Raw genomic sequence first — 15487 nt, 5'->3', positions numbered from 1 at the left:
GTTCCTTTGCCAGCAACAGCTGGCCGGCAGTGTGTACTGTGGCTACTACTGCTGTCACATCCTTATGGAGAATGCCAGCATGTTCAAGTCTGAGTGGAAGGGGTCAATCGCGGCGATGGAAGAGTACCGACGGCTCCGAATGACAATGGCACACCGATCTAAATGGGTCGTGTATAACATTCAAAGGGAGTTTGCCCATCTCATCAACAATGAGATTATCAAGCCTAGTGGGGACTTCTACGAACGCGTGGAACAAGTGGTGACTAGGGTTCACCCACAGCAATAGCTTCAAACTTGATTTTGCTATGAAATTTTGACACTTTGTACTCAATGTCGTGAAGTGAGGTACATTTGTATTCTTCATATGCTTTAAATGATGCGGCTTTATATAAATTTGTATGCTTTAAATGATGTGGCTGTGTATTTTTCTGTGCTGTGCTGTGTTGTGTATTCCAAATATATATTTTTCTATGTATTTTCTGTGATTTTAATTATTTTTTAATTACTGAAAATGTATCAGTGTGGGTCGCTCGCCCGACACTGATGTGGCAAAGCGACCGTTACTGATGTACCTATCGTCAACAGGCGCGGAAACGTGACCGCCACTGATGATGGTCTTCATCAGTAACGGTTGGTTCGGGCCGCCCGCCGCTGATGATGGTATATCAGTGTTGGATCGACCGTTACTGATGATACCCATCATTACTGGCAGAAAGTTAGTAACGGCGGCACTAACCGTTACTGATGTTGTTTTTCGACCGTTACTGTTAAGCTTTTCTGTAGTAGCGATCGCTCATCATTTTGAACTGTACGACGTGTTCATTGTGATCTATACACGTCTAAAATTTATCTTTCTGAGCGACACATCTTGCTTATATCTTGTCCACATTTTGTAAAGATGGACATCTTCGTCATCGTCCTTTACTCCTCTAAGGTCTCTGTACGTACAAACCAATTTTGGGATCTCCAGTGTTTCCGACTCCTGGAGATATTAATCCACGCTTCAAAGTGATCCTAGCTAGCCACGTTGGCCCCGGTTAGGCCTCCGCAATGTGGAAACCTCCTGTCAGTTTTACCAAGAGTAGTAATTTTACTCAGCAGTATCAGTAAAGCACGTGCTGCCACGCACTACTGTTGTCCTTTAGTTAGCAGCATGCATAAACATTTCCACGCGTGCCAAGTAGTAGTGTCTATCAGAAGAACAAAAAAAAAGCCAAGTGCAGCGTGTTCGGTGACCCTGGCCGGAATCTTACTCAGATTAACTAGAAAATTTATTCAGAACTCAGATTGACACGACATCTTGCAACGAAACCAAGTACGGAACGATGCCGATGAGGGCGGACAAGCACTTAGACATTCGCACGGCTTACAACACATGCACGTGATCGAGCTCTGCCACTAAAAGTTAAAAAACCGCGCACGCAAACTCTCGACACGATTATTGAACACACACACAAACGGATCGACGGAATCTAGTACTACTAGGGCTTGTAGTAGACGATCTTGATCTCGGAGACGGCGTGGCAGTTGCCGCCGGGGACGGCGTGCTCGAAGCAGCGGTTCCCGCCGCTGCAACCCGCCGTGGGGCAGTGGCCCTGCAGGGGCTCCTTGGGGGATCTCGCGTGCGGGGTCACGGAGACCCGGACCGGCATGGCCGACTGGTCCGTGCTCACCTGGTACCACGCCCCGCCGTCGTAGCCCATGTGGAACTCCACCACGGGCGCGCCGGGCGCCTTGACGCGGCCCGTCCACGCGCACACGGGGAACTCGGCGTGCTGCCCGTTGCGGAGCACCCAGCCGGGGCTGTACAGCAGCTTGCTGTTGGCCAGCTGCTCGATGTCCATCCTCAGGTCGTGCCCGCACAGGTTCTGGACCGTCACCTTGTGCCCGCCGCAGCTGTCTTGCCCCGCCGCCGCCGCCGCCGCCGCCAGCGCCCCCGCCACGAGCAGCAGCGTCGCCACAGGCTTCGAGAAGGAGAAGGCCATTTTGCGAGGGTGTGGGCGGGGGAAGGAGTGAGGGAGTGAGTACTAGTCTCTGGTTTTGGCCCACGGTTGCTTCAATTAAAGGTGTATTTATAGGCGCACCGATGGGTTAGGGCTTGGTCAGCAGGAGGATGCTTCACGATTAGCTGCTGATGCGTCTGATAAACCTGACACTGTAAAGCACGACATCAGGCTAGTTTTTAAAAAAAAAATGCTAACTCGTCGTGCTGCTTCAAGATTAATTGTATGCTGATCGTTGAGATCGATCGTCGTGTCTCGGTACACGGCTTTTAAAATCGTGGCCACTAGGTTAAACCACGTACGCTACCCCATACTCCGATGGAAATATATTTTTTAGCCCCTTTTCACTCCGATGGAAATGTATTCGTTACGAAGTATGCATATCTCTTAATATTTCGACGGAGTCGATAAGAGGAGAAGTGGTAATTCCGTCCCACGCACAATCTCTGCTACGCATAGGAGCTGCCTTTCTACAACTTGCAATCAAGTAAATCTTGCCCTCGGAGCGGCTACCTTTGAAGACTCCTTTTTTACCTGTCTTAATTTTGAGTCGGTGTGTTTTGAGCATTCTCCTAATCTACAGAGCAGCGCATCTTCTTGCTAGTAGTGCCGTCAGCCCCGTAGAGTCCGCATAACGAATTTTGCTAAGCAATAAAATCAGCCATTAACATTTCTAAAATTGTACAACTTTGTTGTTGAGAAGTCACATGTTTTTAGTTAGACATTAGCCGAGTCGATTGGTCATCGGATTTAACCTAATGTAAACGGTGGGAGAGGAGGGAGCGACGATGTCACACAGATCTTAATCGTGTGAAACTTCGACAGAGATTTAAGCATGTATTTGACAAAAAAAACCGAACGTATGAGATGCCACACCTAGCATAAATTAAGCAAGTTTGCAGTTTATACGAATGTTACGTATAAACAAAATCATATTCAAAATAACTATCCAAAGAGCGTTGAAAGTGCAATTACAGGTACACCGTACGGGCAAGCGTGTACGTATCTCGTCTCTGTCCCTGCCACGCCCCACGTTCTCTGTTTGCTTTCCCGGTTTCCCTGCGCCCGCCTTTTCCCGGCCATCGATGCGGTCGGATAAGGACGCACTGTGACTGTATAGAGAGGGAGAGAAAGGGATTATGCCATGGAATCCGCCCTGCTCTGCTAGCTAGGTTCCTTCACGGTCCCGGCCGGTCCGTTTCGAACCGGGAAAACGTTTCGTTTCGTGCCAAGTTCTTCTTTGATCGTCATTTCATTCCTTACTGGCACCGCTCGGGCCTTCCGTCGGTTTTTGGAATCAGATAACTGCTTCCTCCGTTTCTAAATTCCTGTCGTGGTTTTGATGCAAATTTAAACCAAAACCACGACGATCATTTAGGAAATTTAACATGAATCAAACACGAACGATTAATTGGTAGCACAGCTGACGAACATCCTCTATCCATAACCAAAGCGAGGTAGCCACGCATCACGGCAAGCAAATAGTACTGCTCCGGCAACAATTCCGACACCAAACACCACACGACAGATTACAACAACCAGCTAGCCCAACTCATCGAGCTAGTAGCAAACTACGGAGGGAGTACTCCTCTAACTGACTTATTGAAACACTGCCGCGCAGCTAGCTTGGGCTTGGCTAAACATAACTAATGAACTAGACGGCAGCGTAGTAGACGATCTTGATCTCGGTGACGCCGCGGCAGTCGCCCTTGGGTGACTCGTGCTGGAAGCACTTCCCGCCGGCGGCGCACCCGGCGGTGGGGCAGGTGCCGGCGAGCTTGCCGTGCGGGGTGACGGAGACGCGGCAGCGCGTCCCGGACTGGGCCGTGCTCACCTTGTAGTAGGCCCCGTCGTCGTGGCCCAGGTGGATGTCCACCTCCACGGCCCCAACGGCCTTGAGCCGGCCCGTCCACGCGCACACGGGGAACTCCGCGTGCTGGTTGTTGGGGAGAACCCAACCGGGGTTGAACAGCACCTTGCTGTCCGCCACCGGCTGGATCGACTCCATCCTCAGCTCCTGCCCGCAGAGATTCTGCACTGTCACCTTGTGCCCGTTGCAGGTCGCCTGGCTGCCGCCCTGCGCCGCCGCGCTCATGGCCGCCGCCGCTATCAGCAGCAGCAGGAGAAGGGGCTTGGAGAACGCCATTGCTGGTGTCTACTGTCTAGTGAGTGAGTGACTTTGTGTGAGTGAGAGAGAGGGGATGAGAAGACTGGATTGGGATGGGGTTTAGGGGACTATGGTTTGGGGTTATTTATAGGCGCACCCAAGGGCTTAACACGAAGCTTCAAGATTGTTGTAGTGTAGCCTATGGTTGGTCTAGCTTGTGGAACGCGTGTCCGTACTACTCCCTCTGTCTCGATATAAATTATAAATTTAGCAAAATATAAATTATGTTTCGTAAAAAAATATCATTTGATTTGTAATCGAATAAATATTTTAATCATATGTTTTTAAATTGATGATTTTGAAATGCGTTCGTGACTCTCCAGGTTCGGAGGGAATACTATGCTCTCACTTTTTATTATTCTACTGTACGCGACATGTTAATTACTGTTGCCATACGGGCACATGGATCGAGTGGGTGGCCAGCCCTCTGCCCAATTGAGTGGCTTGTTGTTGTGCATTGTGGTCCAGTGAACGGTAGTGGCCTGCATGCTGCATTTTACGCATCCCTGTACACACCGTGCCATGCATACTTCCAGAGTGCGCATGTGTGTGTGCATCTTTTTACCTGCAAAGTGAAAAGTGAAGTTGCGACGTGTGTCTAGATTCAAATGTGAGCATGCATGGGTCGCACGCAAGGACGTTTACCTCTTGAAATTATTGCACGACGCCTGTTTGGCTGTTCCCCTTCTCCCATATACATGTGGTAACGCACATTTACACGGCAGGAATCAAAACGAGATTTTCAAAGCTTCAGCCAGACTTCAAAATCATCTAGGCCTCTCTCCTGGGCAGGCTTCAGACATCGGTACAACAAATTAAGCACATTAGGTAGGGACTCTCGTAGGCAGCAACGGCTGTGCATGCAAACAAAAGGAAATCGTTTTCTTTTTCCTTGGTTAGCAGGCCTGCGCGTACGAAGGAGCAGTAGTGGTGCCGTACTCTGTAGATGAGCATGGAGATCGGAGCTACAGCACTGACCGGCCGAGCATCTAGCCTGAGCCTTCCCGACGAAATCGCACAAACCACCGTCGTCGTGAGGCTTGTTGCGCCAAAAACACGCACTATTCATATCTTTTGCGTAATACGCCTGCTATTCGCTTAATCTGTTGTACATAAGTGTTAATTTGAGTTTTATCATGTTAACGACGTTTCTGACAGATGGAACTCACAAATCAGTGCCAACATGGCATCTCGGCCTTGCCATAAACCATAGACCGGGTAGTTTTGCGTAACAAAATTCACAACGACGAGTAGTTTGTGCAATTTTCTCTGGCCTTCCCTGCCCCAGCTGAGCTCGAAGATCATAGACCGGGGCTCGCATAGGATACCACCGGCCGGAGCAGGACTAGACGACACGGCCTAGTGCACCGCGGCCCGCCGGGCAGGCTAGCACGAAACTCTGCGGACAAGTTAAGTTTTTCAACATTAGTATGATGAGTATAGTTTAAGCCTACCCTATATTTGTCGACTGAGGATAATATCTGCTGGTTCCTAAAACGTCATTTCCATTTACTTTTTTGTGCCGACGTCTGCATGCTGAATAAAGAGCAGTAAAATATATTCTTAAAGTAACCCGTAAAAAAAAATTAATCATATGTATGTTGGAGCTCAAGTCCATGTGTAAATTTACAAGAAAAGGAAGGAATTTTTTCTATAATACGGAAACTAAAAATATTTGGTGCTCCTAGAATACAACATTTGAAGCACTAAAACTTTGTTATTTTTTATAAAGGCCATAAGTTTGTACTACATTCAGGTTTAAATAGCAGGACATTTTGTGGCTTTGATGTTTCTGATACAACATTTTACATTTTAAGACAGTTAAAAACATCTCCAGGAGATTGTTTCTTGGTGCTAACAGGAGCTCCGATAGAATTAGTAGCACTTGATTAGGCGTAAACGCGTAGTAATTATTTTCTCGATGAGTACTTGTTGGCCACGCTGACGAGTGACGACATCCACACAACGGCTACTAATTAAGCCCATGCATCTCCGGTAGTACGTACAAGTAGTAAGCAGTACGTACAAGCCAGTTGAACTTCAAATAATCCGACATGACACTTTTTTTAGCTTAATCCGACACGACACTGACGGTACAATAACAAGTGGCACATGCAGCTCCAAATCACTCTGAACTAGTACTAATACGAACGATTGAGCTGCAAACTTATTGATTACTCCACTAATTAAACAAGCCCGATCGAACGCCTTAGGGGCTGTAGTAGACGACCTTCATCTCGGTGACGCCGCTGCACTTGTTCCCGGGGACGGAGTACTCGAAGCAGTGGCCGCCGGAGTTGCAGCCGGCGGTGGGGCAGTGGCCCTGGAGCGGGGAGCCGTGCGGGGTGACGGAGACGCGGACGGGCATCCCGTTCTGGGCCGTGCTGACGGAGTAGTAGGCCCCGCCTTCGTGGCCCAGGTGGAGGTCCACCTCCACGGCGCCCGGGGCCCGCAGCCGGCCCGTCCAGGCGCACACGGCGAACTCGGCGTGCTGGTTGTTTGGCAGCACCCACCCGGCCGGGAACAGCACCTTGCTGTCCGCCACCGGCGTCAGCTCGTCCATCTTCAGGTCGTGCCCGCACAGGTTCTGCACTGTCACCTTGTGCCCGTTGCAGGTCGCCTGGCTGCCCTGCGCCGCCGCGCCGCCCATGGCCGCCGCTGCTGTGACTATGAGCAGCAGCATCAGGACGGGCTTCGAGATGGACGCCATTGTTGATGCTCTGGCAAGTGAGGTGGTGAAAATGTGTGTGTGTGAGAGAGATGAGGAGACTGACTGAGATTGGGTGAGGTTTAGGGGCTTGCGGTTTGGGCCTATTTATAGGCCCAGCCAAGGGTTAGCCCGGGCTTGCTTTTTTTTGTTTTTGTTTGGAACGAGTACGCAGCTTCAAAAGTGTAAGCCGCGTACGTCCGCTTCAATCAAGCTCTCGTACCGTCGACATGTTGCTCTTTTCGTTCCGAAAGTGTTGATTTTTCTTTTTTACTCCAAGGTGAAGAGTGAAGTTGCAACATGCGTGTGTGTGTAGTATTTGAAGCGTTTTTATTGCTGGTCCGGGACCAACTGATGAAATATCTACCGTTGCTTTGAGATTCACACGAATCAGACAATATCACTATAGTACTGTGCAATTTTTTAGTGCTATGGATGGGTCCCCCGTGTACGTGTGTTCCTGACTTTCCATTGGTGCGGGGTCGTTCAGCATTCAAATGTGAGCATTCATGGGGGTGCACATGTTCCTGCACGCATGCATGCATGGTTCGTGTACAGTCCACAGTCGTGGCATGCAGTACCCTTCTCCTGTCTCCCCTTCTCCATGTACACGTGGTAATTACACATTTACATGGACGAAATCAAAACGAGATTTTGTAAGGATTCATCTACACTTCAATTTATTTAAAACAATTCAGAACTCAACACTTCAAAATCAACTAGGCGTACCTCCGGCAGGCTACAGACATCTCTACAAAAAATTTGTCATCCGTTCCACATTACTCCTTCCGTCCATTTTGTACTAAGTTAAGTCAGCGCAAATTTTGTACTCCCTCAGTCCTTGTCGCAAATTTTATGCTCACTCCATCCCAAAATAAATTTGTATAAAAGTCTAGGATGGAAGGAATGTTTTTTTTTATACATACGGAAGTACGCAGCAACGGCGTAAACAAAAGGAAAACTGTTCCTTTGGTACCAGCTCTGCGGGTACTCTCTAGATGAGCATGGAGATCTGAGCTACATCACTGACCGACCGACCGAGCATCTAGCCTGACTGCCTGAGCCTGCCCTGCCCCAGCTGAGCTCGAAGATCATGGCAGGGCCAGGGCCAGGGGCACCGGGGCATGCAAAGCATTGGATACCACCGGCCGGTCAAGGACGAAACGACACGGCCTAGTGCCACCACGGCCCTCGGCGCAGGCTAGCACGAATCCCTGCCGACTAGTGCTAGAGTTAAGTTTTTCAACAATAACATGAGTAGTTTAAAGCCTGCCCCTATGTTTAGTGACTGGGAATGTCTGCTGGTTCCTAAAACATCGTTTCCTCCTTTTATTTTATGTCCACACACCTGCACCCTGAATAAATAGTAAGCAAGTGTATCTAAAAAAGCCGTAAATTAATAAGGCATGCGTGTTGGCGCTCAAGTACATGTGTAATTTTACAAGAAGAAGCAAAAAAACATTTTGTGTCTGAAAAACAACAACATTTCAAGAACTAAACGTTGCTGGTTTTCTCTACTGCATCCATGTTTAGCAGGACATTCGACATTTTACCGTTTAACTAGCAGACAGACAGTAGAAACATCTCCAGCAAATTCCTTGCTAACAGGAGCCAGATCGACTGGTGAAAAAAGAGGAGACAGAGCGATAACACCTTCAGTCACAGGCAAACTCATCGATAGATTTTGAATAAATAAATACAGCCTGCCGCGACAGATCGATTTGTTTGTTTCTAATTAACTCCTTAGAATCAGCATTGAGATCATGTTTGGCCCAAGCTAACAACATTTTTTGGCTCTATTAAGTGATGTATCTACGTCCAAAAAAATTTAACACATGCAATATCTCGTCACTTAATACTATGGGATAGAGGGAGTAATTTTTTTGCCATCAAGCTAAAAAATATAGCCGGCATGGATAATTTCCTGGACATGCTCTTAATAATAAAGCAAAAACTTTTTGAAAGAAAATAAAGCAATAGCTTTGGATATCGTGCTGATGCCGATAACGAGTCGTCTGCACAATAGATGTGACATTCCGATGCAGTATGCACGTATCAGTGGCACTTGATTAGGCGTAAACGAATATAGTTACTTTCTCGATGCGCAGTTGGTGACACACTGTCGACATGTCGGAAGTGACATTCAAAAATTAAGCCGCGACGTTCGAGAGCATTCAAAAATTTAAGCCCAGTCACCTCAGACCGTCGACATATGTCCTCCTTGCATAAAGCAGGAAATCTCGCGTACTGATTGGCGACCATGTCGGCAGTGAGATATGAAAAAGCCGTGGCAACACCTGACGCGCCAGATCTTTACTGTAGTACTCCTAGAGTGTACGGCTGTAAAAACAGCATAAAAGGATGGCTCCTGGCTCGACACATAGCAGATAGCACGTTGGTTCTAGTCTCTAGTATAGTCTCTTTTTTTTTGAGAATAGTCTCTAGTATAGTCGTGCGAAAAAGAAGAAGAAATAGAGTCAAGTCGTGGTAGCACCTGGGCCACCACGTACAAGTGCACAGCCCAGCCCAGTAAGAGATAGCATCATGTGCCCCCAAGAGATATCATCACTCCTACTAGCCGTCGTCACTCGCAAGAGATATCATCATGTGCCCCCAAGCTTTGTGGCCAGGTGTGCCCAAGCTTAAGAAACACATAACAAAACTTGTAAGAAAACCTAAGACTTCTGTACAACATGGATACAATACATATCAAAAAAATCTTGTCGTGAAATTTCAAAACGAATCTGAACTAGAACATCTGAAAACAACAAAAGTCGGATGTCTTGGTGTTAGCGGGTACAACTCAAAGTCCAACTTAAATTAGCTACTGTTCATATATAGTACTATGTTTTGTCAGTAATGAACTTGAGGGATTGATAGCATAATAATTTTGTCTCTGAAGGCACGCAGACACTTCCTATAGATGTTTCTTTACATTCATGTAACTAAGGGATATCTAATTATGAAGTTATTGTCTTGATTTTACAGAGGATGCAATGAACTTGGGCTCGATTGTTGGTAAAAGATGCCAAAAAGGGCTGAAGAAATCACCAAACAAACATAAATAAAGCATTAATTGGTGTTTTAGGCTGGCGTTGTTGTTCTGTCTATAATGTCATTGCCATGTGTTGCCTTTTAGTCTGAATAAATTCCAGCGACTCAAACACGTCTCTCCAACAACGTCTTTTCTTTGTTCTATGTTGTCATCTTAATTAACAATTTATGTGTTTTTTTCTACCAGAAATTCATGTTGGAGGTGGAGCACTGTCGCATCAGATGAAAACATGCCACACTTACATAAGATCATGTAGCCATGCATATGTAAAATCTATCCTGCAAAGACATATTTCAGATTATCTATCCTCTTAACAGTTAATGGTGTGATCCTTATCCACTTGTCATTCTTTATCTTGTATTCCCTCTCATCCATAATAAGTGTCTCAAATTTAGTACAACTTTGTACTAAATACAAAATCTGAGACAATTATTATGGATCCGAGGGAGCAGTCTATTGTGCAAAGAGTCAAAATCAGTCATAACTCATGAACCAAATGGCACACTAGCTTTTGCTTGCTTTTTTGTAGCACGAGAAGGTTGATTGTAGGAAAATGCATATGAAAATGTATTTCAGGCATCAACTAGCAAAAATGAAAGTTCAATCCTTCGTCTGTGGTACATCATTGCTCTCTTTCCTATGATGTGATGTGGTTGGTGTTAGAAATTGATTCTGTCCGTAGCAAGGATAAGGTGGCATATTTATTTTGAAAACTGCTATTGGTTACGTAGCTTGCTAGATTTGATCATGCCGTGTTCTTTACTCTTGCTATTTTGATGAGAAAAGGAAACTGCCAGCCACCATATCAGTGATGAGATTTCTGCAACTGTCTCTTGTTTCAGTTGGCAAATTAATGGGAAGGTAAAAAATTCTCCGACAATAGGCTTTCCAGTTTCAGATTGCAGTTCTGTTGCAACTTATGTAGTTTATCGAAAGCAGGAATGGCCAGCAATGGAAAAACTGAGAGGATTTTTACAGTACCCTAGGTACTCCATAAGGATGGTTGGAGTACCAGACAAATCTAGCCATCCATTTAAAAGGGTAATTTAGTTTTTTTGTTTAGATAATGCACTTGCTAATTTAGACTACGGTCATCTCTCATCCCCCTCTGGCCGATTGTTGTGGGGAAAAGGATAGTAAATATTTGAAGAATCTAATTTAATCTATACATTCCAGAATTTAATTACTCCGAATTGATTAGGCATGATTCTTGTCGCTTGATCGCAGTTGATGCATCCGCAGCTGCCATCTCTCCCATGCAATTCCTAGTTGAGGGATTTCCTCCCGGTGCAGCGCGCCGCTGCCGCGCCATGATTGCTGAGATCTTTGCTTTAGCATCCATGGTCGTCTTCACCCTGATCATCAGGGAGCCGCCCGCGAACACGACAATTTCGACGCAACTGTCTAATCATATGTTATTAGGATCGATCTAATCACATGTTAATCAGGATCGATCTAGATAATTGGCAGCTTCCTTTAACTCGATAATTGGCATCATCCTTTAACTCGTTGATAAGGATCGATCTCGATTTTTTTTTGACAGAATGGATTGATCTAGATAGTTTCAGTCGAGGAAGGATCACGCATACAACCCGATAAACGTTTGATGATGGGAAGAATGAGCGCAAACCGGAAAGAGCAAAACTGAAACGGAGAAATTCTCAATTCCCGGCGCTTTAGGTTTAAACAAGCTGGGCATGTCTTGATGTTGGATACCAATGGCTGTATTGATCCACGTATTTACCCGAAAAAGGAAGATTTGATCCACGTATTGCATATACGTAATTGCCTAACTAATTACCCATGATTACAATTATACCCCTCCAAACTTGATACTCCTCAATTTTCTAAAGTGGTACTCCCTAATCATGTGCTGGAGTACAAATAAACCGTACCCGTTAGATTTCAGTCAATGGACGCACCAAATTAATTTAAGGGTATCGGAAAAACGCTCATCTAATGGAATTGCAATGAGGACAAAAGGCTTGCAGGGCTGGATCTGTCAACGGGGATGTCGCTCATTAACCAAGCCCAATACTAATCTGATTTCTAATGAGGTGCCTTAAATTCGACTTATTTCTCCGATTCACTTTTTTAGAACAATTTATCCAATACGCGAGACCATTCAAATTAACTAAGGCCCAGTTTCAGCCCGACGTGCCACTTTAGGCTCTGACATCTCACTTTTGGCATATGAAACAAACAATTCAGATTGTAGTTGATGGAAAGCGCATATAACCATGCAGCTTTGGCTTTAGTTAACCACTTTGGCTTGGGATCTAACTTTGGCTTTAGCTAAGCACTTTAATTTTTCTATGCAACGAAGCAAAGCATCTACGCATGCCAAAAGCTTGATAAAGTCATAATGCCCATCTCTGTACCTGGTTCATGGACTCAATAGTATTTTTTTTTTACGAACCATGGACTCAATATTGACTCTAGCTTTTGCTCCCCTTCTGATTTTCCGAAGAGTACGCGATCGAACATAATTTCTATGCAAAGCTGGGGTCAAATTATGTTGCTGAAATTGCAATTAGTTCAGTAAGTGTTTTTGGACAACAGTCTGTCAGATCTCTCTGCATCGTGAGCATGACATACCTGCAATCAATTAAGATGCAGCATTTCAAGATTTCGTTTCAAGAGATGTTCCAAATTAAGTGAGTAACTCACTGTTCAATTATTTGTCTTAACCCATATGCTTAGGGCGTACACCGAGAGTACAGACCGACGAAGCCAGAGCTCAAAAGTCTAAACACAAACAGCCACGGTGCACTGCAGTACAGCGAATGAAGCGAGCAGAACAGAGAGGAACAGAGGTCTAGCTGTCGGCTTCCACGACGGTGCCGACGAGCGTGTCGGCGGCGGCGCCGTGGGCTGCTAGCATGGACGTCTGGCAGAGGACGATCTTGAGCTCCCCTGGCGCGCGGCAGCTCTGCGGCACGGGCTCAACGTCGGTGGGAGTCGTCCTCGTCAGCTTGCACCGGGACTTGAAGTACTCCGGGGGGCCACGGCACGCGGCTCCCTCGGCGGCGCGCTGGTCGGGGTCGCAGTCGCAGTTGAGGTCGACGGCGCAGCCCAGGGCCGGGCACTGGCCGGAGCCGCCGCCCTGCGGGCTGATCACCATGGGCACGTTGAAGCCGTCGACGAGGGAGACGCTGTAGCCGGCCGCGTCCGCGCTCCCGCCTTGGTGGACCTGGAGCTGCGCCACGGTGGAGGGCGGCGCGGCGCCGGAGCCGCAGTTACGCGGGCCGCCGCCGCCGCCGGAGTCGCAGCTGGTGCGCGCGGTGACGCGGCCGGCCCAGGCGGTGGAGGGGAAGCGGACGGAGAGGAGCGCGTTGGTGTCGAGGCGCGCGGCGTTGTCGGAGATGGCGGGGAGGCCCGTGTTGGGGGTGATGAGCGGCCACACCGGGTACGGGCACAGGTTGTGGATGGTCAGCGTGGTCGCCGACGAGCAGGCGAAGAGAGTGGCGAGGAGGAGCGCGCAGGCGATGGCGCGGTTCATGGCCATGGCTGATGGCTTGAGCTAATTGAGCTGGTGGGGACTGGGTAGAATGGCTGGCTGGTTTTTATAAGCGAAGCCATGTGGGGGCAGAGTCGTCTTTGAGAAGCTCTGTAGTTTCCGGGTCTGGTATAATTCCTGGGCCGGTGGTTTGAAGAAACAACGCACTTTAAAGTTGGCCCGTGCGAGCGCAATGCAGTGGGCCGTGGGGAGATTTAGTATCGGACCAAAAGAGGGAGATCGATGGGCTGCATGTTAAACGTGGTCTTCTCCAATGGGCGCTGCTGCCCAAATCAGCTAGAGCCTTGATCTTCCTCTCAAAAGGAAAAAAAAGCTAGAGCCCAGATTCCCCTTAAAAAACAAAACAAAGCTAGAGCCTAGATCCCTAAAAAAACAGCCCCCCTCGAGACACAACTTCATTGGATATCATACAAAGAAGCCCCGGTCCTGCCACAAGGAGGTAGTGAGATGCATTGTCGCATCCAAAACATTGTTAAATTTTGCGGTAAAGTTGCTCTTAAAACACCTGTTTGAGGCACAACTCCATTGGCTATTGTACAAAACAGTCCTGGTCCTGTCACAAGGAGGTAAAGGATTGATGATTCTGTTCGCTTTCTTTTGATACACGAGATTTTTCATACAAAACATTAATTGTTGGATTATGCAGCCAAGTTGCTATTGGAACTCCTGTTCGAGGCATATCTGCACTGGCTGTCATACAAGACATCCCTGGTCCTATCACAAGGAGGTACAAAATAATGCTTTATTCAAATTCTTCTATTCAATTAGCTATATTTATATGGATAAAATTGGTGTATTACGCAGCCAACTTGCTCTTGCAAGTTGCAATGGCATTGGACGGAGCTTCGGAAACACCTATTTCTCCACCTAGGCCTGTTGTGACGGCTTCAAAGAAGATTACACCAAAAAGGAAGAACAGAGCAATATGCAGCATGCACTGGACAATGAGGATTTTGGCCTCACGTTGTGCTATGGCATTCCGCTGTTTCTGGAGATCTCCTTATTTTGTGATTTAATCTGTTTGAACTTATGAGTATTGTGCTTAGTCTGTTTGTAGTGAGATATGGACTCACTTTTACTTGAGAACATATTGAGCTCTTTTATTTAGGATATTGAACTCTACGGAAGACATGAAAATGAAGATGCCTCTTCTCTTATTTTGGAATCCATGAAACCACAAGTATGCGAAGGGGCAGGGGCAATTTCGTCCTGACATGTGGGTCCGGATGGAAAAAGCGGGTAAAAAAATGCTATTCTGTCCATGTTCCAAAGAAAAAAGTGTTTATCTTGTCTAAGACAGGAAAACGTGTGCGTTTGTGGCAAATTCCAAAAAAAGTGTGGCATTTTGTCAAAAAAATTCTAGATCAACGGAGGAGGTTTAGCGGAAGCCTACCCAAAGTTTTTAAATAGCATGTTCATCTATCTCAGCGCTATAGGATAGCTGTAGATCCGGGCCACTCCCATTAAAAGTATGCACTTTTAACATTTTATAGAAACTAGTACCGCTAATAGTTTGCTAAATCGTGCTACAACGCTAAATTGGGGAGGAAAATAGCGTTACTTTCTCCCGCTAGGCCTAAAAAATTCCTGGCTTTAATTTGAAAGTTGGACCTGGTTATGTAATATGCACTTATGCAATTCTTTTATTCACAATCATCATTTCTTGTCACATTTCTTAGATGATATGAATATATGATGCCTATTTTTCATGAAAAATTCCTTGTTTTAGAGAAACGGTAAATTGCTTAACACAGCAGCTTTCTTATCGGCTGAAAAATGCTGCCACTAAGATGCGTAGCCGCTTTTTAAATAAAAAAAACTTTGAACCTACCTTAAAAAGCTCAAGAAAGTACCGCAAAAGGCATATACTGGGCCAAATTGTGGATCTTAATGGGCCAGATGAACGGACCAGAAAGTAGGGATCTAAAAGTTCTTTGAAACTGCTATTTTGATCATGCCGAGTTGACAAATGAATGGAAAGTTAATAAATTCTCTGACAATTGGCTTTCCAGTTTCAGATCGCACTATTGAAGTG

At 46.5% G+C, this 15487-nt stretch overlaps 4 protein-coding genes across 4 annotated transcripts; all 4 read right to left on the bottom strand.

Annotated features, from left to right (window-relative positions):
* Positions 1-1249: 1249 nt before the first annotated feature.
* LOC100846046 lies at positions 1250-2065 on the bottom strand. Its single transcript, XM_003578859.4, has one exon. The coding sequence runs from the start codon at positions 1983-1985 to the stop codon at positions 1482-1484; it is 504 nt and encodes a 167-aa protein (XP_003578907.1). The 5' UTR covers positions 1986-2065; the 3' UTR covers positions 1250-1481.
* A 1327-nt stretch (positions 2066-3392) lies between these two features.
* On the bottom strand, positions 3393-4246 carry LOC100822077. Its single transcript, XM_003578866.4, has one exon. It carries the CDS (start codon positions 4147-4149, stop codon positions 3658-3660), a length of 492 nt encoding a protein of 163 aa, XP_003578914.1. The 5' UTR covers positions 4150-4246; the 3' UTR covers positions 3393-3657.
* Positions 4247-6127: 1881 nt separating this feature from the next.
* On the bottom strand, positions 6128-6977 carry LOC100823933. The gene has a single exon (XM_003578872.4). It carries the CDS (start codon positions 6878-6880, stop codon positions 6380-6382), a length of 501 nt encoding a protein of 166 aa, XP_003578920.1. The 5' UTR covers positions 6881-6977; the 3' UTR covers positions 6128-6379.
* A 5599-nt stretch (positions 6978-12576) lies between these two features.
* Positions 12577-13486, bottom strand: LOC100844825 (osmotin-like protein). Its single transcript, XM_003578855.4, has one exon. It carries the CDS (start codon positions 13438-13440, stop codon positions 12751-12753), a length of 690 nt encoding a protein of 229 aa, XP_003578903.2. The 5' UTR covers positions 13441-13486; the 3' UTR covers positions 12577-12750.
* Between the last annotated feature and the right edge of the window lie 2001 nt (positions 13487-15487).

The sequence above is a fragment of the Brachypodium distachyon genome, chromosome 4, assembly GCF_000005505.3.
Source record: "Brachypodium distachyon strain Bd21 chromosome 4, Brachypodium_distachyon_v3.0, whole genome shotgun sequence".
Taxonomy (NCBI): Eukaryota; Viridiplantae; Streptophyta; class Magnoliopsida; order Poales; family Poaceae; genus Brachypodium; species Brachypodium distachyon.
Note: the sequence above shows the minus strand (reverse complement) of the source record. Positions and strands in the feature narration are given on the sequence as shown.

Excerpts from the sequence above, each read along its gene's own strand:
- LOC100822077 (XM_003578866.4), bottom strand. The coding sequence starts at position 4,149 with ATGGCGTTCTCCAAGCCCCTTCTCCTGCTGCTGCTGATAGCGGCGGCG.
- LOC100844825 (XM_003578855.4), bottom strand. The coding sequence starts at position 13,440 with ATGGCCATGAACCGCGCCATCGCCTGCGCGCTCCTCCTCGCCACTCTC.
- LOC100823933 (XM_003578872.4), bottom strand. The coding sequence starts at position 6,880 with ATGGCGTCCATCTCGAAGCCCGTCCTGATGCTGCTGCTCATAGTCACA.
- LOC100846046 (XM_003578859.4), bottom strand. The coding sequence starts at position 1,985 with ATGGCCTTCTCCTTCTCGAAGCCTGTGGCGACGCTGCTGCTCGTGGCG.